At 33.2% G+C, this 23,755-nt stretch overlaps 1 protein-coding gene and 1 long non-coding RNA gene across 2 annotated transcripts; both read right to left on the reverse strand.

The window, feature by feature from the left end:
- Nucleotides 1–2,410: 2,410 nt before the first annotated feature.
- LOC105774972 (uncharacterized) lies at nt 2,411–3,219 on the reverse strand. Its single transcript, XR_001127625.2, has 2 exons — nt 2,995–3,219; nt 2,411–2,699 (listed from the first exon to the last, which is right to left on the reverse strand). It is a non-coding gene; the product is annotated as an uncharacterized LOC105774972 (long non-coding RNA).
- A 14,503-nt stretch (nt 3,220–17,722) lies between these two features.
- LOC105776332 (ankyrin repeat-containing protein BDA1) lies at nt 17,723–19,651 on the reverse strand. Its single transcript, XM_012598923.2, has 2 exons — nt 18,962–19,651; nt 17,723–18,883 (listed from the first exon to the last, which is right to left on the reverse strand). Exons 1-2 carry the CDS (start codon nt 19,556–19,558, stop codon nt 17,960–17,962), a joined length of 1,521 nt encoding a protein of 506 aa, XP_012454377.1. The 5' UTR covers nt 19,559–19,651; the 3' UTR covers nt 17,723–17,959.
- Nucleotides 19,652–23,755: the final 4,104 nt, after the last annotated feature.

The following is a 23,755-nucleotide window of genomic DNA, read 5'->3' on the forward strand; positions in this document are numbered from 1 at the left end:
CAAAAAATCAATAAAAATATGAATATGATGGGATTTGAAATAAAATCTTGAATTTACCACTCAACCAAAACTTTATTTTATCATATTTTATACATTTTTATTTTAATACGCACAATTTATTATCTTCATCAGTTGTATATATATTAATAAATTTATTGATTGAGTTGATATCACAAGTCAACTCAACACTAATCGACAATTGACGACAACACTTTGATAGACAGTTGTATTATGCTTAATTAGTATTTTTAATTTGATGTATTTATATGTTTAAATTTTATTTTTGCTCCCAAATTAATTTGATTTTTTATTTTAATGCCATACATATTTTATATATTCTTATAATTAATTATCTTGAAACCATATGTTTCATTATTTACTTCTTTCTTTTAAGCATGCATCTGTGTTTCAAATCTAAACATGGTTGATTATGTTAATTAATGTTACAAATTGAGAAATTTATTAAAAGTATTGAAAGATGTTGGAAGATGCTATTGATCTTCTTCAAGTGGTTTTTCACAAATATATTATTCTATCAATTTTCATCAACCAAAAAAAAGTAATTGAAGTGAAATTTACCTTTGATATACCAGATGATTTCAAAGAGAATGATTATATCAATGAGTTTAACAATTAAAAATATATTTTTTCAAAGATTTTATAATATCAAATATTTTAAAATTTTATATAAACTTAAATAAATATTTTAAATGATACAATTCGACCAATTTTAGTAATTAGTTTATAATTTAGAGTTGTAGATAATATGGCTGATATATATAATGTCTTGGTCAAGTCATGGTTTTATATATGTTTATTTGTGAGCCCTACACTCACATCAAATTTAGATATCACAAACATGATTTAAAACATTACTAGCTGTGAGCAATTTAAAGAAATTTAATTTCTTTTTACAATTTTAAGTTAATCAATTATTTGATTTTTTTAGGGGCGAAATGAATTTTTAATTTTTAATGGTCTATATCTTTATATTTTTAAAGGATTAAATTAAAATTTTTATAATTTTGGGGGTCAAAGTGTAATTTTACCTCTACTAATTTAAAACTTTAAAATTTTTAAAAGACCTAAATAGTAATTTTTCATTTTAAGGGGCGGAGCCTTACCAACCCTTTAGATTTGCCTCTGATATATATATTATGTATGTTCTTTAAATCAAAATTTAGTCATATTATCAATAATATTTTAATATGGAAAATTTACTTTTTAAAAATTTATCTTGAACAAACTTGTTTAGCTTAACTCAATTAAATTAAAAAATTTAAATCAAATTAAAATGATAAAATAATACTCATTTACTCGATTCGATCTAGTACTCACCCTCAATATGACACCTTTTGAATCTTCCATGACAGAAGTTATCCTTAGTGCTCCTTATTTCCTTTAAAAACAAGGTTTATTTTTTCCTTTTTATAGAAATGAATTGATATTTAAACTGCAAAAGAAAAACCACTATTTGAACATGTACAAATAACTTGTAGTTGATAGTTATATACAGAATGGATGATATAATATTTCTGAAGTCTTTTGGTATTTATTTGTGACTCCTACAAATTATATATAAGAAATTCTAGTGTTATCAATTTTTTGGAGGCTCAAAGCTATTTGGCATTGTTATTTCATCCTAACCTCTTCCCTCGTAACTCCATCTTCTATTTTCTGTTAGACTTTGAGAGTTCAATTACGAAAAGGGAAGTGTTTTTTTCGGCTCTTAATGTAATTGATAGTAGGCTAGGAAATAAAGATTATTCGTTTGTTTGTTTAAGCCTGATTTTGACTTGTGTACTATAATTAAATTATCACACTAATATATTTTTATCAGTTTGATTTATGTACTTTCATTCTATATACTTCGTTATCTTATTTATATTTTTAGAAAAAAATTTTCTATCTAATTAAATGCTGTCACCTATGAAAAATTTAAAATTCCACTAAAGTATATAAAATTCATAAAAATCGTAAAAAATAAAAAAAGCATAAAACTCTAAAGAAATTAATAAAATTTTATAAGCACAAATTTCCAAAAATAAAATTAAAATATTTTATTAAAATTTTTAAATTTTTAAAGTTTCATATATTTATTGTTTAAAATTATATCATTTTCAAAAAAGATTATGAATTTTTTAGGTATTTTAAAATATTTTTCTAAGTCTTAAGATTTTATTTTTGCATTTTATGATTTCTTTTTGGATTTTTAATGGTTTTAAAATTTTATAATATTTTCTAAAATGTTTTAACTATTTTGGTCGTCCAGGTTTTGTGAATGAAGCGAAGGGTATCTTTATTGTGGTGAACTTTTAATTTACTCAAAACGAAGTGATTTATTACGTTGTGTGATTTGCAGATAAGTGTTAAATATGAAATGTGTAAGGCCCAATATTTGCCCGGCCCGTAATAAATAAACCAAATCAAAATTTAAAAAGTCCAAAGTCCAAAATTACAAAAATCTATCAGACCCAAAATATAAATCGAGCCCATTTATAAATGGCCCAGTACAAACCCAAATTACAGCTAGCCCAATAGCCAAAACCAGCCCAGATTTTTTCATTTTGCAGAAACCCTAAACAGTTTCAGAGGTACCAGGCGCCGCAGCCAAGCCCTCGCACATGCCCCACGAACCACGCTTCCAACGCCTCTCCCCACATACACCTAGCCACGTCCCTGACACCGTACGGCCGTACCTGCAGCAAACGCAAACGAAAAACGCAGCAGAGAAAGAAACTGTATTTTTCATTTTTATTATTTTAAAACGAAGGGATATAAAACAGGAGAAACCTTTTGTATTTGAGGGGGGATTGATACGCAATATCAACACACGCATATTGTATCAGAAAAACGAAATCAATACAGAAGAAAGGTTTTCTTTTTCTCTTTTCTCGATTGGGTTCCTTTTTCTTTGGCTTTTCATTTTTCTGTTTTGCTGTTAGCCCTATACATAAGCATATGCATATAATAAAAGGGAAAGGAAGTACTTACCTCGGTGACCCTGTCGTCGTTCTCATCGGTTTCGTGGATACCAGAGAGGCTAGGTATGGTTTTAGCCTGAGAACGGCGCGAGGGGAGAGGGGAAAGGCAAAGTTTTTTTTCTGCTGTTTTTTTAGTGGCCGAATAACCTTGTTTAGGGTTTTAAAATTGGTTTTTTTGGGGTGTTGAAACGGCGTCGTTTGGGGCCTGAATCAGTGGCCACCAAAACGGCGTCGTTTCGCGCTTAGTCCCTTGCCTTTAAAGCGCATCCAAATCAATCTTTTTATTTTTTTAGATTTTGCCTGATATGTCACTGTTGTTTCATTTTGGTCCCTTCTGCCAATATGCGTTTTGAAGGGCGGGGAATATTTCCCATTTAATCCCTCATGTAATGCGCAGGCTTCATTTTGCCTTTTAATTTCCTTTTAATTTATTTTCTTTTTTCGATTAAGCATTAAATCCATTTTAATCTCTATTTTAGTTTGTTCATATTAATTAATTTAAATATTTTGGTTCTGTTTTCTTTAATATATTTCAGTTTAATCTAATGTTATTTTAATAATTCAACTTATTAGTATAAATTCATTATTGGTATTATTTAAATCTATTGAACCATTATTCTAAAAGTTCTCTTTCGTGTGTTATTTTAAGTTTTCATATATTATTATTAAAATTTAATACTTATTATTTTTATGATAACTAAATATAATTTGTACAATTCTATAGTTTTATAATATTTATTTTTAAATTTATTGGGATACTATTATTTTATGAAGTATTTGTTTTTAATTATATTTTCATTTATTTCAAACTTTCATGTGTATATATATTATTTTAAACTTATTTTAATATATAATTTCCTTCTTTTATGTTACTTTTTTGTTTTTGTTATTTAAAAAAAACTTGTTACATTTTATTTAATTCGCTTGTTACCCTTTTTAATAATAACTTTTTAATTCATTTTGCTTGCTAATATGGATGTTAGTATTTGCATAATGTAGGATATAAAATTGTTGCTCTTTTGTATATGATATTGTTTATTCATATATTAAATTTTTGTTATTCATTAGTGTATGCTTTAGTTTACGAATAATCAATTCGCATAGTACATTATTATACGATCGTTTTTATTTATTCAAAAGATTACAAATTACAAAGTTATTCTATTCAAAAACTTTCAAAAATACTCGAAGTTTGAAATCCTCGAGAGAATTGAGCCCTAACGTATTGGGTTCCAATTTTCTTCGTCGAATCTAAATAATTGAACATTTTTTAACATACAAATTTCAAATAACCCATTCTCGGGAATTCAACACGTTGTGTCCTAACGTATTGGATATGACATGTTATTTTCTCGAGATGAGGATTTTAAAAAAATAATAAATAAAGGCAATGTTCGGTATTTGGGAATTTGGTGAAATCGAACCCTAACTTACTGGGTTTTGATCTTCTCTTTTGGCCCAAATAATTAGATATCCTTCTCAAAATGCATAGTTTTAAAAATCAAATTTAACTTCAAAATAAAAGGATTGTATTTTAAAATTTTTTCAAAATCTCGACATTAAGACATTGAACAATCAATTTGGTACCAATTTTGGGCGTATCGAGGGTGCTAATCCTTCCTCGTGCGTAACCGACTCCCGAACCTGTTTTTTTGAATTTCGTAGACCAAAACCGTTGTTTTAATAAAATCAAATCGTTTATTAAAAACAACCACTTTTTAAGGTGATCCGATCACACCTTATCAAAAAAAGATTGGTGGCGACTCCCTTTTTCCGTTTTCGTTTTCAAAATCCAAGTCGACCCCGTTTTCATCAAAGAAATGGTGTCTACAAAATGAATTGTTGAATTTGAAAACAATGGTTTAATATTGCAGGGATTTCCAGCATTATCATAAATTTTAGTGAATTTAGAGACGAAATCAGAGTTCCACTGAGTTTTGTTCAAATCTGGGGATTTCATCGTCATATAGGGTCGATTTGGATATCTAGGATACAAAGCTTCATATCATTGATGTTCGATGGCCATGGGTATATGTTGATTTTGAGTTTATCGTTGCCCCATAAGTTGGTTGCACTAAAAAAAATGGGTATTACCAATGCTAAAAATTGTTACTAAAATTTTATTGTAGCAATAAAAGTTGTTACGGGATTGTTGTGTATATTTTCGTTGTTTAAAGTATACGCAACTCTACTCAATTATGTAATATCTACTCTTAAATATGGTCTATTTAACTACATATTTAAGCACATCAAACACAAATTAATAATTTAGAAATATCAAACCAAGAATTAATCACACATAATTGGGAACAATAAACTAAGTATTTATTGCATAAAATAAAAAATGATAGAATCCATCATAGGGTTCATTTCCCTAGGTATTTAGAAAATTAGTTCAAGCTTGAAAATAAAAACATCCAAGATATAGTATAACCGAAAGAAATAAAAAAATTCATGATAATCTCCTAGGAAATCAACTGAGAATCTTCAATCTTGACGTAAATTTGTTTTCAAGATGGCTTCAATGGCATTTTTCGAGTTGCTTTCTTGAATATTTTATGACGGCTCTCTCATATATCTTCTTAATTTTTCACATATACGTTTCATAATGCCCCAAAAATCTAAAAATCTTGATTTTACATTGTTTGTGTGGCAATTCCATGAAATTGACATAGCCTACCACACACTCGTGTGGGTCACATGACTATGTGGTTTGCTCATGTGAAATTTAGAAAATGTAAAAGATTCAAATATGTATGCATCCGTATATTGCATATATTGTTGGGATGTTAGACAAACATTTAAGCAACTCTAGTATAGGCCATTAGATAACAACCAAGAGGGTTATGAGGTATCTTTAGAAAACAAAATATTACATGCTCACATATTGGATGTTTGATAAGTTAGAGAACATCAAGTATACAAACTCCAATTTTGATGAAATATTGATGCAAAATTTTGTCACTAGAGTGCAAATTGTAACAATAGTTAGTAGTCTTTTATTCCAATTGTACAAGCCCAAATTTGCCCGAGGCCCAAAAACCCAATACACCCAAACCTCAGCCTAATTACAATATTTAACTCAGCAGACCCAACCCAACACCGATGACCCAAACCTCAATCCAATAGCACCTAGCCCAACAAGATTAAACCCAAACCCGAGGCCCAATATCCAACCCAAAAAAAATGAAGGCCCAGTAGCCCAAAATGTTTGAGACTTTTTCAGAAAAAATGAAACCCTAGCCTACTGCCTAACCCTAGCCGCCTTTGCCTCCTCTGACATCTTCTAGTCTGGCTGCCGCTCGTAGCCTCTGCCACCGCCACCTCTGACGCCGAGCCGCCCATCAATCACCTACTCCATCAACGTCAACACCTGCAAACAAGAGAAAAAGCAATAGCAAATAATAGCAAAAATATTGTAAAAAATGGCTATAAAGCCATAACCACCACTGTAAACGGGGTTCTTCCCCCCCTCCCCCCGATTTTTGTATAAAAAAATATTAGCAGGGAAATAAAGGAAAAAAGATTGAAGGTGATTTTTTCTTTTCTTTTCTTTTCGGTTTTGTAGACCCGTTTTTCTGTTCTCTTTTCTTTTTTCGTTTACACGTATGTAAATAAAGGTAGTAAATAAAAGGAAAGAATGAAGACTTACCCATTTCGCCTTTCGGTTACGCCGCCGTCGGGGTCTGCTCATAATTGAAATCGGCCCGAAAGGTCGAGTTAGGGGGTCCTTTGTCTTGATTTTCGGGCCAAACGAATCTAGCCTTCGATTGGGTCTTAAAACGGGGACTAGAATGCCCATTTTGCGCAACGCCGGCCACCGTCCACGATGGCGCTATGGCGGTGCTAAGAAGACCCAAAGGCCGAACGTTTGAGAGGGATGAGGAAATGTTTTTTTTGTTTTTTTTTTAAATTAGTGGCTGATATGTTTTTTTTTTTGAAGAAAATATGGCTTAAATACTATTTTCGAAATAGCATAGTTTCAATTTGGCCCTCCAGATGCCAAAACGGCGTCGTTTTGAAAGGGGCCGGTTCTACTCGACCCGTTTGGCCAGGATCCGCGTGTTTTAGCCTTGAGGGGTTATTTATGCGGGGAGTCCCTCCGCTTCTGCAGCGTAGCCGATATGATCCTTTTTGGTCTTTTTGTTATTTGGCCCGCGAATTTTGCCTCTATTTCGATTTGGTCCTTAGACCATGTGCTGCCCCTAGTCGAAACGCAGCATTTTAGGACTGGGAAATATTTCCCCACAAGTCCCTCACGCTTTAAGCGCGTTTTACTTCAGTCATGCACTATTCCTTTTGTTTGTTTGCATATTTAAACCCCGAAGTTCGTTTCAAGTTTTAATTTAGTCCTTTTGTATTTTGTTTATTTTCTTATTAAGTAATAAATTTGATGTTATACTGTTATTATTAATTATAATAAATATTATTTGCTCATTTTTACCTTTAGAATTTCAAATTTTATCATATATATTTGTATATACTTATTTTGATATTTTATAATTTATATCTATATATCTATATACATATTTATACATATATACACATACCTATATGTTTTATATTTTCATATAGTTTTATATACATATATATTCTTATATGCACATGCTTATGTTTTTTATACTTTATATATATATATATATATACACCTAAACATGCATATTTTTTATATGTACATACATTCATATATTTTATAATTTAAGTACATATACATATATATGTACATAAACTTTATTATTATTATTATTTTGTAATTTATATTGTTATTAATTGTTTTATTTGATATTTATTTATTTGCTCATCTTTATTTTTATGAAATGCTTTAGTTCTTTTTACATTATTTTTATGAAATGCTTTAGTTCTTTTTACTTACTCATTATTTCATGTATAATTGTTTTTTTTATATATGTGTCCTTTTTATTGTTGCTCGTATTATTTTACTTACATTATCATAATTGTCATTCCATTACGTCAATTTTCACCCAAATTCAAAAAAAAAAATTTTAAAAATATAAATAATACTCGGTATTTGGGATCTTCGAGAGAATCGAGCCCTAACGTATTGGGTTCCGATTTTCTTCGTTGAATCTAAATAATCGAGACTACTCTTTTTTATATATAAAAAAACATAAATAAAAGCTCATTATCGGGAATTCAATACGTTGTGTCCTAACGCATTGGATATGATACATTGTTTTCTCGAGATGAGGATTTTTCTAAAAAAATAAAAATAAGGCAATGTTTTGAGTTTGGGAAATTCAAGAAAACGTGCCCTAATGTGCTGGGTTTCGATTTCTCGTTTAGCCAAATATTCTCTTAAATCTTAATCTATGTCATTTAAGTTTTTTTAGGATTGTATTTTAAATCTCTTTAAAGTTTTCAGTTTTTCGACACTAAGATATTAAGTAATCAACTAGGTACCAATTTTGGGCGTATCGAGGGTGCTAATCCTTCCTCGTGCATAACCGACTCCCGAACCCATTTTTCTAAATTTCGTGGACCAAACTTGTTGTTTTAATAAAATCAAATCATTTATTAAAACAACCACTTTTTGAGGTGATCCGATCACACCTTATCAAAAAAGATTGGTGGCGACTCCCACTTTCGTTTTCATTTTTCAAAACCCAAGTCGACCCCGTTTTATCAAAAAAATGGTGCCAACAGCTTGGCGACTCCACTGGGGACCCAAGAACGAGAGTCAAGCCACGAGTTGATTATTTTTTTATTTTTTTGTCGAAAATCAAAAAATTGGTTTAAACATACGATCCTTTCGTTGCATTTCATTCGTCTTTATTATGATCTTCATCATTATAGTTTATAATTGTTGTGTTAGTTTAAGTTTTGGTATCAATCTGTACATTGCATTGCATAACCGTTGGTCACACCCTTCTTAGTGGGAGTGAGAAACTACGCTTTCGTGAGGTTTTCACCTCCGCATAGGATAGTGAATCGCTTCTGGTATATATCCGTACCTATGTTTTCGTGAGATTTTCATCTCCGCATGGCCATAGGGAAATGTATTCCCCTGAACTGAACTCAGTCTGCATGAGCCTATAATGGGTCAGGACCGAGGAATCTGCTGGTTCAGGTACCCTTACTTTAGAGCCGAACAGCATGTAATGAGCCCTAGGAGCCTACCCTAGGTAGAACCACACCAAATACCTAGAGGTCACCTGAAAACTTGGTTTAAATTTACGATCATTTTGTTGTATTTCGTCCGTTTTGGTATGATTTTCATTACTTCGGTTTGTAATTACTCTATTGGTTTGAATTCTCGATATGTTTCTGCGCATTGCATTACATGACCACTCAGTTACACCCTTTTAAGTTTGAGTGAGAAGCTACTCCTTCGTGAGGTTTTCACCTCTGTGCAGGATAGTGGATCACTTTTGGGATACATCTGTACCTATGTCTTCGTGAGATTTTCATCTCCGTGCAGCCATAGGGAAATGTATTCCCCTGAACCGAACTCGGTCCGTATGAGCCTATAATGGGTGAAGATCGAGGAATCGGCTGGTTTGGGTACCCTTGCTTTAGAACCAAACCACATGTAGAAGACCTTAGGAGCCCACCCTAGGTATAACTACTTTGAACCCCTAGTAGTTACCCTAATATGTGCTCTTTTTGTTTTTTTTTCTTGTTTACTTTTGCTTTGTACTAACCTGTTTTGTTTTGGTTATAACTGCATTGCATTTTCATCATAGAAAAGAGGTGTTGATTCAAATTTGATTGCTAAATAGAAAAGCTTGTCATGGAAAACGAATTTCTTGATAAAGTAGAATATGATGCGACTGTCTGATTATGGACTAATTAAACACAACAAGAGAAGGTTAGAAGTTTGTGGAGGAATATACGACTATGCTTCACTGCCTGAGGATTCAAACCGACAAAGATCATTCGAGAGTGGTCACGAAACTAAAGAGCATCGTAAGGGAGCAATGGGTCGTGGCTCAGATCAATCAAAAAAGAAGATAGTAAAGGTAAATTTTGGGAAATTCGCAAGATTTGATCCTAACATCTGGATATGAAGAAAAGATCGATGTATTCGCCAGGAATATGGGGGCAAAGCAGCAGATGTAATCTATTTTATGTAAAGAAATTTGTTCTCTAGAAAAGTTGTTCTAATGGAATTGAATTAGGAATCAATGCCTCTCTTTCTTTTTGCATTCATTTCACGCATTTGTATTACATAACATCACATGCATTAAGGACCATCAAAAGACTCTAATTGAGTAAAATGATTTCAGCTAATCTAGAGAACCAACACCCTTACGGAATTCGAGCAAAAACTAAAAGAATGGACCAAAGATTGGAGAGATTAAAGCAAAGGCAAATACAGATGCAAGAGCAATTTACCAAATTTCAACAAGATATGAAGGATCAGATGCTAGAAGTCCAAAGAAATCTAATAAGTCAGTTAACCCAGTTATTGGATAGAGGGTTAGAAAAAGGAAAAAACCCAGTGGTCCACTTTGGAGATAATGATGAAGACCCTGCTCATTTTCTAGGTTTTACCCCAACAAACCTCCAAGCACAACCGAATGCATGTCCACAAAAGGTAAATGTTAACATCCGACCACAATACCAGACCAGTACCTCGACACCGGTGAATTTCACGACAGGCTCAGGTTACAACCTTAGGGGAAATCTAACTAGTCCCGTTGTCCTTGATGATCTAGCGGGAACAAAACAGGTGAGAGTAGAGCTCTCAAAACCATTTGGAGATCGTTACAAACAGAAAGGGCAAGAGTGGAATCCTCAAATCAATACTTCGAGGGCCCCGAGGAAGAGGAAAGATGACGTGAATGATGTGAGTAGGTATAATGAGGGTTATTCAAAGCTGATTACAACAAGCCAGAAAAGGACGGTTGATTCTAGCCATCAGATCTCCCAGAGCAAGAATTCGGCACAAAGAAAAACATTGAGAAGTCCAAATTTGTACCAATCCCAATGTCATTTCGGGAGCTGTATCATAATTTATTTAACGCACACATCGCCTCCCCTTTCTACTTGAAGCCTTTACAACCTCCGTACCCTAAATGGTACGAAACGAATGCACAATGTGACTATCATGCAGGAATTACGGGGCATTCAATAAAAGATTGCGTTACCTTTAAAAAGGTGGTTGAAAGGCTCATCAGTATAGGCATTGTCAAGTTCGATACAAAAAAATCTGCTGCCTAATCATATTGATAATCGGGGTGAATGCGATGAATGAGGAAATATTAGGAAACGTTCAAATTAACGCTGTGCGAAGAAACAACTGAAGAATGGACCTTGTTAGATATTTACCCGTACATACTTAGGGGTGTTTTGAGCAATGGGACTGTGGAAGAGATCCCTGTATTTTGTAGAGCTAATTCTGAGTAATATCCAAAACACGCTTATTGCTTTAAGCCTAGGGGCAATAAGAATCCTTTTGTGAGATAGGCTTATGTCCAACATCTTTATTTCAATAAAATGCATCTTTGTTTCTCACTTCGAGCAAATTTTTATTCTTAGATTCTTTTATTCTTTGGATATACTTTCGTCCCTATAATAGGTCTTCAGATATCAATGATATGAGCGACACTGCTATTGACTCAGAACCTCCTTTTGAGCAAGATATGTGTCCAGATTAAACTTCAAGACTTTGGAGATAACTGAGACTGTAGCTTATCTCTTAGTTTGTTAAGGACGGGAGAACAAGATCCTACCTTACAAAGAATCAATGGAAGCCATGGCCTTTCTCTGGATGGGGCACGGATGTCATTAGGCCAATCTCGCCTAAGGTTTTTGACGGCTATCTTTATAGTCATCGATTACTTAACCAAGTGGGCAGAAGTTGCTTCATATGTCAATGTCGCAAAGTTAACAGTTTGTAAATTCTTGAAAAATCATATGTCAGTATGGAATGTCAAAAAGGAACATATCTGACAATATACTAAAAGTGAACAACGACACAATATCAGAAGTTTGCAGTCTGTTCAAGGTTAACACATTTTGCCCTAGAATGCACGGTGCAGTGGGAGCAAAAACAAAACAAAAAAGAGGAAAAATTACTGCAATGGCAACACATTGGCTTAGCGCAGTTTTGCTCATTGAGGTCAAGATTCCTTCCCTCCGAGTGTTGGATCAGATCCCGATTGAAGAGAAATGTTCAAAGTTATCCGTCTGGGTCAAATACACCAAAAACAAAAGATGCGAGCTCACCAAAGAAGGTTCACCCTAAAGAGTTCCATGAATGGAACCTAACATCGAAGAAAATCCTCCCCATACAAAAAGGACTTTATAAGAAAGAGGATCTGAAAAAGTGTTGATTTCGACCAGAAAGGATAGCAAGGACTTACCTAATCCTATGAGTGCGGATTCAATCAAAGAATGTAAAAAACAAACAAACAAACAAACGAAAAGAGAAAGAAAAGAAAAGAAGAATGAAAAAAGAAAAAGGAGAGGCCAAGATGAAAACCCGCAAAGGGCGCTTTGAGACCAAAGGGGTTTTGAATTGAAAACCCAGGAATGAGTAGTTCAAATTTTGATCAAAGGTGGGGCATACGGTGGCCTTGTCCTTTCTGAATTAGCAAGAAGGTGAGACGCTACATCTCAGGCCATCAACAAAGTCTTTTAGGGCTTCTAGACACATATCAAGTTCAAAAGAGTCCTCAAGAAGCTTATACAGAAAAGCTCATGCTGCGATATCTGGGGCACCTGTTTCCATTTTATTCATTTTTATTTTGGCAAAATATGCCATCTTGATTAATTTATTCTCATTTCGTATCTTAGCAAATTTACTATCTTGATTATTTATTTCAAGCTTTGTTCTTAATAAAATTTCATCTTGTCCATTGTGATAATCCTTTTCATCTTATTCATTTTGAATCTTAGCAAAATTCGCTGTTCTGCTTAATTTATTTGTTTAGAGCTCTGCTCTCAATAAAATTTCATCTTTCCCACTATGATAATCTTTTTCATCTTATCTTAGCAAAATTTGTTATCTTGATTAATTTATTCATTTTGAGCTTTGTTCTTAATAAAATTTCATCTTATCCATATTGATAATCTTTTTCAAGCATTTTACATTGAAATAACGATTAATTGACTGAATATTCAAGCAAAAGGAGTTTTGCATATTACTCTGAAAGTTTCTAAATAATACAGGAACCTGAAATAGGACTATTGTTTAGAGCATACCAAGTTTAAAGGGTGAAATGTCTAAGAAGGAAAAGTCTAAATTAAGACTATCCTTTCGAACTTTGTTGTCCAAGCATGAATTGAACAAAACGAAAAAATGTCGAGATGGTGACAAAGTTTCAATGAACAAACGAGCAATGATCACCGAGTGATAAAAAGAGGTTTTTGGAAGAGAAAATTCCACAATCGTGCATAAACATTTGGTATGACACCTTGGGAATGGTGTAGAAGACCAAAGAGATTCAGATACTGTATCCCTGAATTACAGTGGGAGAGGATTGAGAAAAGTCAGATCTTATACTCAGTGGGAGGAAGATGGCTCGAATTTTATGCCCCAAAATTACCATGGACTTAACCTTGAAGATTACAACGGATTGAACTCTGAAGATTACAGTAGGGGGCAATCTGGCTAAGTAAGAGATGAGTGTTACCAGCTGAGCAAGATAGCATTCTGATATGTTGGTAATAAAACCTTATTGAATAACGAGCAATAACAACCCTAACATTAAAAAGGGATCATTCTCATGACATTCTGCATTCATGCAAATATAATTCACATACACACCTAGTTAGGAGCATTTGATTCGTTCTGATCATAATATCCTAATCATTAGGCATAAATAGATTCATAAAATGGACTTTACAGGTCATGTTCCCCAGAGAACATATTAATAAAGTTACCCATACCCCTAAAGTTGCAATGGGATGAATTGAAGTTGTCATATCAAGTCTTATCTCTCAGAAATTACAGAGGAGTGGACTAGAGATAGCAGATCTTATCTTCCTGTATTTGGCAGCGAAGTAGATCGTAGATAGCAGATCTTGTCTTCCTGTATTTGGCAGCGAAGTAGATCGTAGATAGCAGATCTTGTTTTCCTGTATTTGGCAGCAGAGTAGATCATAGATAGCAGATCTTGTCTTCTTATATTTGGCAGCGGAATAGATCGAAGATAGCAGATCTTGCCTTCCTGTATTTGGCAGCGAAGCGTAGATAGCAGATCTTGTCTTTCTGTATTTGGCAGCGAAGTAGATCGTAGATAACAGATCTTGTCTTCCTGTATTTGGTAGAGGAGTAGATCATAGATAGCAGATCTTGTCTTCTTGTATTTGGCAGCAGAGTAGATCGAAGATAGCAGATATTGTCTTCCTGTATTTGGCAGCGAAGTAGATTGAAGATAACAGATCTTGTCTTCCTGTATTTGGCAATAGAGTAGATCGTAGATAGTAGATCTTGTCTTCCTGTATTTGGCAGTGGAGTAGGTTAAAAATTACTGATTCTGTCACCTTAAGCAGTAGTGGAGCAGATTAAAAGGATGGATCTTATCTCTCCGAAGTTGCAGTAGAACAGATCGCATCAAACTTTATTGAAGCTACAAGTCTTATCTCACTGAGGTTGCAGTAGAATAGACTGAAGATAGCAGATATTATCTCTCTGGAGTTGCAGTAGAGCAGACCACCATGATTTTATCTCCCTAAAGTTGCAATGGAGTGTACCAAAATAATAAATCCTATACCTCTGAAGTTGCAGTAGGTCGGACTAAATCTACCATAACAAATCCTATCTCCCTGAAGATGCAGTGGAGCAAATTGAAGACCGACTACAAGTCTTATCTCCCTGAAGTTGTAGTGGAGCAGACTGTCGATAACGGATCTTATCATATTAAAACCTTATCTTCTTGAAGTTACGTGAAGCAGGTTGAAGCAACAAGTCTTATCTCCCTGACGTTGCAGTAGAGTAGATTAAAACCACGGATCTCGTCCCCCTGAAGTTGCAATAGAATGGATTGAAGCTACGAGCTGTATCTCTCTGAAGTGCAGTGGAGTGGATTGAAGCAACAAGACACAGTGGATTGGAATGAGGCTACCTGAAGAAGAGAAGCACTAGAAGAAGTCAAGACTCGGCGAGACCGGGTAAATTTGGTCTTTCTTGGTCTTTGCTCTATTCTCATTACACGACAACGAGGAAAGAGGGGCAGCTGTACAAGCCCAAATTTGCCCGGGGCCCAAGAACCCAATGCACCCAAACCTCAGCTTAATTACAAATTTAACTCAGCAGACCCAACCCACCTAAACACCAACCCAACACCCATGACCCAAACCTCAATCCAATAACACCTAGCCCAACAAGATTAAACCCAAACCCGAGGCCCAATATCCAACCAAAAAAAAATGAAGGCCCAGTAGCCCAACATGTTTGAGACTTTTTCAGAAAAAATGAAACCCTAGCCTACTGCCTAACCCTAGCCGCCTCTGCCTCCTCTAACATCTTCTAGTATGGCCGCCGCTCGTAGCCTCTGCCACCACCACCTTTGACGCCGAGCCGCCCGTCAATCACCTACTCCATCAACGTCAACACCTGCAAACAAGAGAAAAAGCAATAGCAAATAATAGCAAAAATATTGTAAAAAATGGCTATAAAGCCATAACCACCACTGTAAATGGGGTACTCCCTCCCCCCCCGATTTTGTATAAAAAAATATTAGCAGGGAAATAAAGAAAAAAAGATTGAAGGTGATTTTTTCTTTTCTTTTCTTTTCGATTTTGTAGACCCGTTTTTCTGTTCTCTTTTCTTTTTTCGTTTACACGTATGTAAATAAAGGTAGTAAATAAAAGGAAAGAATGAAGACTTACCCATTTCGCCTTTCGTTCTTGCCATGTAGGGTGCGCTCATCGTTGAAATCGGCCCCGAAAGGTCGAGTTAGGGGGTCCTTCGTCTTGATTTTTGGGCCAAACGAATATAGCCTTCGATTGGGTCTTAAAACGGGGACTAGAATGCCCATTTTTATAGCAACGCCCTTTATCCTGAGTAGCGCTATGGCGCTTAAGAAGACCCAAAGGCCGAACGTTTGAGAGGGATGAGGAAAGGTTTTTTTTTGTTTTTTTTTAAATTAGTGGCTGAAATGTTTTATATTTTCATATAGTTTTTATATACATATATATATATATTCTTATATGCACATACTTATGTTTTTTTATACTTTATATATATATACACCTAAACATGCATACTTTTTATATGTACATACATTCATATATTTTATAATTTATAATTTAAGTATATATATATATATATATATATATATATACATAAACATTATTTTTTTGTAATTTATATTGTTATTAATTGTTTTATTTGATATTTATTTATTTGCTTATCATTATTTTTATGAAATGCTTTAGTTCTTTTTACTTACTCATTATTTCATGTATAATTTTTTTATATATGTGTCCTTTTATTGTTGCTCGTATTATTTTACTTACATTATCATAATTGTCATTCCATTACGTTAATTTTCACCCAGATTCAAAAAAAGAAATTTTAAAAATATAAATAATACTCGGTATTTGGGATCTTCGAGAGAATCGAGTCCTAACGTATTGGGTTCCGATTTTCTTCGTTGAATCTAAATAATTGAGACTACTCTTTTTTTATATATATAAAAAAACATAAATAAAAGCTCATTATCGGGAATTCAATACGTTGTGTCCTAACGCATTGGATATGATACATTGTTTTCTCGAGATGAGGATTTTTCTAAAAAAATAAAAATAAGGCAATGTTTTGAGTTTGGGAAATTCGAGAAAACGTGCCCTAATGTCTTTGGGTTTCGATTCTCGTTTAGCCAAATATTCTCTTAAATCTTAATCTATGTCATTTAAGTTTTTTTAGGATCGTATTTTAAATCTCTTTAAAGTTTTCAGTTTTTCGACGCTAAGACATTAAGTAATCAACTAGGTACCAATTTTGGGCGTATCGAGCGTGCTAATCCTTCCTCGTGCGTAACCGACTCCCGAACCCGTTTTTCTGAATTTCGTGGACCAAACTTGTTGTTTTAATAAAATCAAATCATTTATTAAAACAACCACTTTTTGAGGTGATCCGATCACACCTTATCAAAAAAGATTGGTGGCGACTCCCACTTTCGTTTTCATTTTTCAAAACCCAAGTCGACCCCTTTTTATCAAAAAAATGGTGTCAACAACAATAACAATAGAAGCACATCAAAGTCAAAGCACATAGGCTTTAAGTTCATTGTTATTATAATAAAAGTTCAGGGTGGTTAGATGTCTATAAAGTATATTGAGACGAACTCCATGATTACGGATTCGCTTATTAAGTGACTACCACCCAAAGTTTTTTTCCTGAGCACACTGTTGATATGGGTGTAATGTCATTTAAGAATATTTGATTTTAGTAGGAGTTTGTACTTTTAAATGTTTTTATGTTATAAACACATTTTCAATTATTTTAGTTTACGAATATTAAGTTTATTTTTATAGAAATAAAGTTTTTTGGTAAAGTTTGATCTCACTAAGGTTAATAAGGACCAGTTAGAATATGCATGTTTGAATCATATTACATATAATTTTCATGTTACACATCCATACTTGATCTATGTCATTTGGTTGTGCTAATATATGTGATTAGGGATGTATTTAATTATGATATATGTAACAAAAGTTGCATTCGTTCTATGTTAACATAATTAATGGACGAGATTGTTCGAAATATCTTTTGGATATGATAGTAAAATTTTGAGCTCATAAGATTATATAATAACATGTAATTATAAAGTAATCGGTATATATCAAAAGTCTTTCCCACATTCATCAACTAGAAATCAGAGCTCACCAAATGTCTATTCTTTTCAATCTGAACCGACTCTACAATCACTTATTGCTCATGGTCATCAGCCTATAAACCCAGGAGCATTGTTAACTTCTAAATCCAAAACACTAATATCAGCATCCAACCCTACAATGATAGTCTTATTGACTCATTTAAACAAGTTTCCTTTGTCAATCTATATTCCGTATTTGGTAATCTCCAGTATGAATTCAGAATTTAGGATAGCTGGAATAAGAATAGCAGCAAAGATGCAAAGGGAAACGACTTGTAGGAGGAGGAAGAACCTTCTTTTGGGTACAGACCTGTATAGCATATAATAGGATGTCCTGTATAATGTCACGAGAGCTAGTACCGTTGCCAAGCAGTAATTAGTAATGCTGAGTCTAGAATAGGAAACGGATCCAGGAGTCGAAAGAGAGAAAAAATACTGAAGTTCGAGTGTCCGTATGGAAACAGCAACTAAAAGCATGTAACAGGTCCCAAACAAGGAAAGTGTTATGAGAATAAACAAGCAGATTGAACGGCTGGGTAGGAGATAGGCAGTTAAAACAGTTGCTGCCCAAAAGGTTAAAGTGTTGTATAACCAAAACATTGTGGACACGTCTAGTATATTTTTTAAATCTTCTTTTTCAGCGGGTGGAGGACTTGGTACGGGTCCAGTGCTGGTTGAACCTAAAGATGCGTCATACATGAGATGGAAATTCTGGGAATTTGAAATGGTATCAGGCTGCTTTGGAGGGTTCAAAGTGGCAGTATATGTGGCTGTTATAATTAGCACTGTGACTACTAAAAATGTGTTACGCATCTCATATGGGATTCCCTTCTTTCCACGACTTGCTATTGTTGCAAAATTTTGAAGAACTGACACCTTTCCTTTTAAATATGCGATGTGGAATGAAGAGATGGAGGTTTTGGGAAGCGAGGAAGAGGAACCACTCAAACCTCCTGCTTTGCTTATCATGTCTTTAATGGACTCCTTATAGTCCACTTTCTCTTCATCCAATGTGTATTGTGATGGGATATCAAGTGCAGTCAATCCCTCCGCATTTTTGGCATTGATATGGTCACCACACAAGCGTTCCAGCAGTACTTTTACCACCTGTTAATTAGAATATTCATACAAGTAACCTTTGAGTATATATATACATAAAAAATTTCACTAGCAAAATTATCATACCTGAGGTCTATTTCTGATAGCAGCAACATGTAAAACAGTGTTGCCATCAATGTCTGCCCAACTCAGTAGTTCTTTCTCCCAACGGCTGGCAGCTTTATGGCGGCTCCTTATAAGCCACCCCACCAAGACTTGGAAAGCTTCAAACCTGTCATTTTTTACGGCAAGATGGAAAACCGTCTCATCTCGAACAGTCATATCTTCAATAGCCTCGGGGCAAACCTCAAGGAACTTGATCAAAAAATCAACATTTCCATTTTGAACCACATCATGCAAAGGAGTCAAGCCCTCCCGCCCTTTGACACGAGCAAGGCCTTCATCAAACCTGAGGAGTCGAAGCACTGTTTGAGTTTTTTGATTTTGCAGAGCCAAGTGCATGGGGCTAAACCCAGCTTGGTTTAGCTTTCTTGCAAACGATGGCTTTAAGTTGATCATCTCCATCATAAAATCAATATGCCCTGCAGAGGCTGCTACATGCAAAGGAGTATGGAAAAAAGGTACATCATCGATACGCTGTAAAGCATATGGATCATTCAGAATTAACTCATACAAGATGTTTATGTCTCCTGTTTGTGCAGCCCCCTTCATCCTCTCATCCATAGCAAGGTGCGGAAATTTGCAGAATATAGAAATGGAGTGAAGAAAAAACGCTTTAGCAGAGGATATGATTATGTTAAGGATACAATGAAGTGTTTGATTATTTTTTCCAGATGAAGTGTTTGACATTTTATAGCACTTTAATTATTTTGGATTTATATGTGATGTCAGCCTCTACACGTATACAGGTGAATTGTTGCCTATTAGAAAGAAATAGTAATTAAATTCATATTTAATATATATTTTAATCTAATTTTTTTAATTCAATTTAATTTTAGTTAAAACGTTTAAAACATTTATTTAATCTAATTTCTTTAATATATTAAATAAAATAGATTAGAGAATATATTGAATATGGATGAATACTATATCATACTAATTTTATGTCTCTAAAAATTAATAAGGTGTTATTATTTTATTGGTGCTTAAAATTTAAAATATTTAGAATCATTCTAATATAAGTTATTCTTTTAATAATAATATTTGGTACTTCCACGACAAGTTCAATGGTTGACAAATATCTTATAAAAGTATTATAAAATATTTAAAAATATATTATTTAGTGACTTAATTTTTAAGAACATTTGATAATTCATAAAGAAAATAAATAATATTTTTTTCCAATAAAAAGGTGGGAAAATGATAAGTAGATAAGAGCTACCATCACTTACAACATGTTTGGACTAAAAGAAGAAAAAGGAGGAAAATTAAGTAAAATGAGTAAAGAAAATTTGGTTTTTTTGTTTAAGTTAAGTAAAGTTGTTTATTTTTTATCGTATTATTAGATTTTATTTTTTAGATTATTATCTCTTTTTCTTCTTTTGTTGACTCTTTTTCATTAGTTTGTTATTTCTCTATGAATCAGTATCCCAACCAACTCAATTTTGTTCAGGTAACCATGTCTATATGTTTAAAAGCATTAATGCACTAATCGAAATCTGAACGTAATAACTGTTCTCACATTGAGGTATAGAAGGTTCTTTTGGTGAAAAGATGAAGCATTGCAAAAAAAAATTGAATAAGATATTTTGAAAGAAAGCGGAGAGGAAGACTAAAACATATTTAGTAACATTAAGCATCGTACAAGTAAAAAAAAATAAAGTAAATAATTTTAAAACACAAAATTATAACTTTAAAAAGATAAAACTCACAATAAAATATTTTTTTATAATTTTATACTGTTTAATATAACTTTAATAGTTTTTAATTTTTAAAAATAATTTTATATTTTTTGAATTTTTTAAATTAAAAAATAAATTAATTGCTTACATGACAATTTAATGTATGTCATGTCAACAAAGTTAACAAACGCTAACTTTTCTATTCATTTTGGGGCGATTTGATAAACCAACTTAGTTTAGCTTTCTAGCAAACGACGACTTTAAGTTCATCTCCATCATAAACTCAAAATGCCCTGCAAAGGCTGCTACGTGCAATGGGGTATCAAGAAAAGGAACATGATCAATACGCTCTAAAACATATTGATCATTCTGAGTCAACTCATATAAGACGTTAATATGTCCTTGTGCAGTCTTTCTCATCGTCTCATCCACGGCAAGGTGTGTGTGTGTTGGGGGGAGAGGATGAAATATGCCGGAACATAAGAGTCCAACCAATTGAGAAGGTACACATATATTGAAAGGACCGATGAAATCTTAGACCGCACAAAACGGAAGCTAAAGGATTGATGAAAGAACGCTTTAGCAGAAGGATAATATTGAAGTGTTTGATTTTTCTTCTTCTTGTTATAATGTTTGACGTTTTGTTTGATACCAAATCCCACTTGTTAAAAAATATACAATAATTATATATTTTTTTAATGATTTTTTAGATATTAAATAAATGGTAACACGTCATAATAAAACTCTAAAACTAGATGCATTTAATTTTAATATAAATATTATATCAATGTATCAATATGGTTGACTTAAATACAAATAGTTGATTAATTAATAAAAAATATTTATTGAATTATTTAAATATTATCTAAACTAATTTAATTTTTAATTTTCAACCCTATAAAACATTTCACCATCATTTTTAACAATAATACCTAATATTTTAAATTAACAAACCACAACCTTTTAAATATTAATTATCTTGAAATTCAACTTTTTAGAAGTTATTTTTTAACCGTCAACAACGTCAAACTGGCACTAAAGTCTTCCACTCACACTTGTAAATTAATAAAAGGACTCCGGTAATCAAGGGACTTGAGAATTTAATCCAGTATGAATCTCCGTCACTCACGTATTTGCTGTCAATAGTGATGGATGAATACGAATTTTGTCCCATATACTGCTTGGATTTATAACCCCAAGCAATGCAAGTGGTAATATTGTAGGGATTTTCAACATTATCATAAATTTTAGGGAGGAATTAAGTGAATTCAGAGACGAAATTAGATGCCCATTGAGTTTTGTTCAAATCTAGGGATTTCATCGTCATATAGGGTCGATTTTGATAGCTATTTTTAGCAACAACTTGATTTAATTAATTAAATTAATTATGATTAGTTAAGTTTAATTTAAGTATAAAAGTTAAAATTAAATGAAAAACAAAACATTTTTCTCTTCATCTTCTTCTCCACTGTTTCTAGGGTTTTGGAGCTTTCTACTTTAGCCCTCAATTTGGTAAATAATTTCAAGTTTTTTTTATTATAAATTTGAGCTTGATTTGATTTAACTAAACCATATTCTATTTTTGCAAAACCGTTAAAATTTTCAAACAGGAAATGTTGATCTTTTGATCAAGTTACTTAAGGTTTGTCCTGAGGCTATTGCAGATGTGACTGTTCGAGATGAGACAATATTCCATCTTGCTGTGAAAAACGACATGTTTGAAGCTTCCAAGTCTTGGTGGGGTGCTTATGAGAAGCTTCCATGAGCCTGCCCAATGGAAGAAATAACTGCTGAGTTGGCCAGACATCGATGGCAACACTGTTTTACACATTGCAACTATTAGAAACAGACCTTGGGTATATGCTCATTTTTGTCATTAAGTCAGTTACTGATGTGCATATATGCATGATAAAAGGGTTACTTATAGGAATATTCTAATTGATAGGTGGCAAAACTATTGCTGAAACACATGCCGTGACCAAATCAATGCCAAAAATTTGGAGGGATTGACAGCACTAGATATCCAATCTCAGTACCCATGGAATGAAAGGCAAGCAGATAGGATTATAGATGCTAAGAAAAGCAGGAGGTTTGAGTGGTTCCTCTTCCTCACTTCCAATACCTTCATCCCTTCATTCCTAATCGAATCTTTAAAAGACAAGATGCACGGTCTCAAAAATGGGCAACTTCTGAATTTCCACAATACTTACATTAAGAGTTCTTATCAGAATTTCCAGCACCACTACCACCACTACCTTTTGCAGCAACTTCTGATCCACTACTGGCACCACTCTTCTTCCCTTTCCACTTCTAGTCCTTTCCTTCTTCACCCTGCTACATCTTAGCCTTCAATGCTTCCTTCCTGCCTCATTAGTCTCTTCTACTACTGTGCTTGTAAAGCACTGATCAACTCGACTACTCTCAGTTGAGTCAAGTCATTTGTGTTCTCCAAAGAAGTAATTGTTCCTTCATACTTCTCAAGCACAGAGATTAGTATTTTCTACATTAGTCTACAATCAGAGAGATTAGTCACTACAACAAAATAGACTTTTAGCGGCATTTTTAAGCGCCGCTAAAAGTATTAGCAGCACTTTAACAAGTGCCGCAAAAAACGCCGCTATAGACAACGCTGCTAATTTTAGCGGTGTTTATGTGAAAAAACACTGCTAAAGATCATGACCTTTAGCGGCGCTTCTACCACAAACGCCACTATAAAGAATGACTTTCATGATTTTTAAAAAAAATATTTTAATTAAATAATATTTATTTCTATGATAAATATTATATTATGTTTTATTTTTGAAATTTAAACTTTAAACTATATGCTTTTAAGGATAAAAATATTAAATAAATTAAAATTTCTATTAAAATTTTAACTTTAAAGCTAAATATAAAAATTAATGAATTTAAATTTAGAATTAAAATATTATGTTTAAATAAATGAGCAATCTACCTCACAGCTCATCTGATCTATATTAACTCGGCCAAATATAAAAGAAGCTACAAAACACGTAATAATTAACAATCATGGTTAAAGAAGCTAGTACACAAGGTAGCTACAAAACCCTGTTTCAATAAC

Source organism: Gossypium raimondii, chromosome 10 (genome assembly GCF_025698545.1).
Source record: "Gossypium raimondii isolate GPD5lz chromosome 10, ASM2569854v1, whole genome shotgun sequence".
Taxonomy (NCBI): Eukaryota; Viridiplantae; Streptophyta; class Magnoliopsida; order Malvales; family Malvaceae; genus Gossypium; species Gossypium raimondii.

Excerpts from the sequence above, each read along its gene's own strand:
- LOC105776332 (XM_012598923.2), bottom strand. The coding sequence starts at position 19,558 with ATGGATGAGAGGATGAAGGGGGCTGCACAAACAGGAGACATAAACATC. Across the intron at positions 18,884-18,961 it reads CTATCAGAAATAGACCTCAG|GTGGTAAAAGTACTGCTGGA; the intron begins GTATGATAATTT and ends TCTAATTAACAG.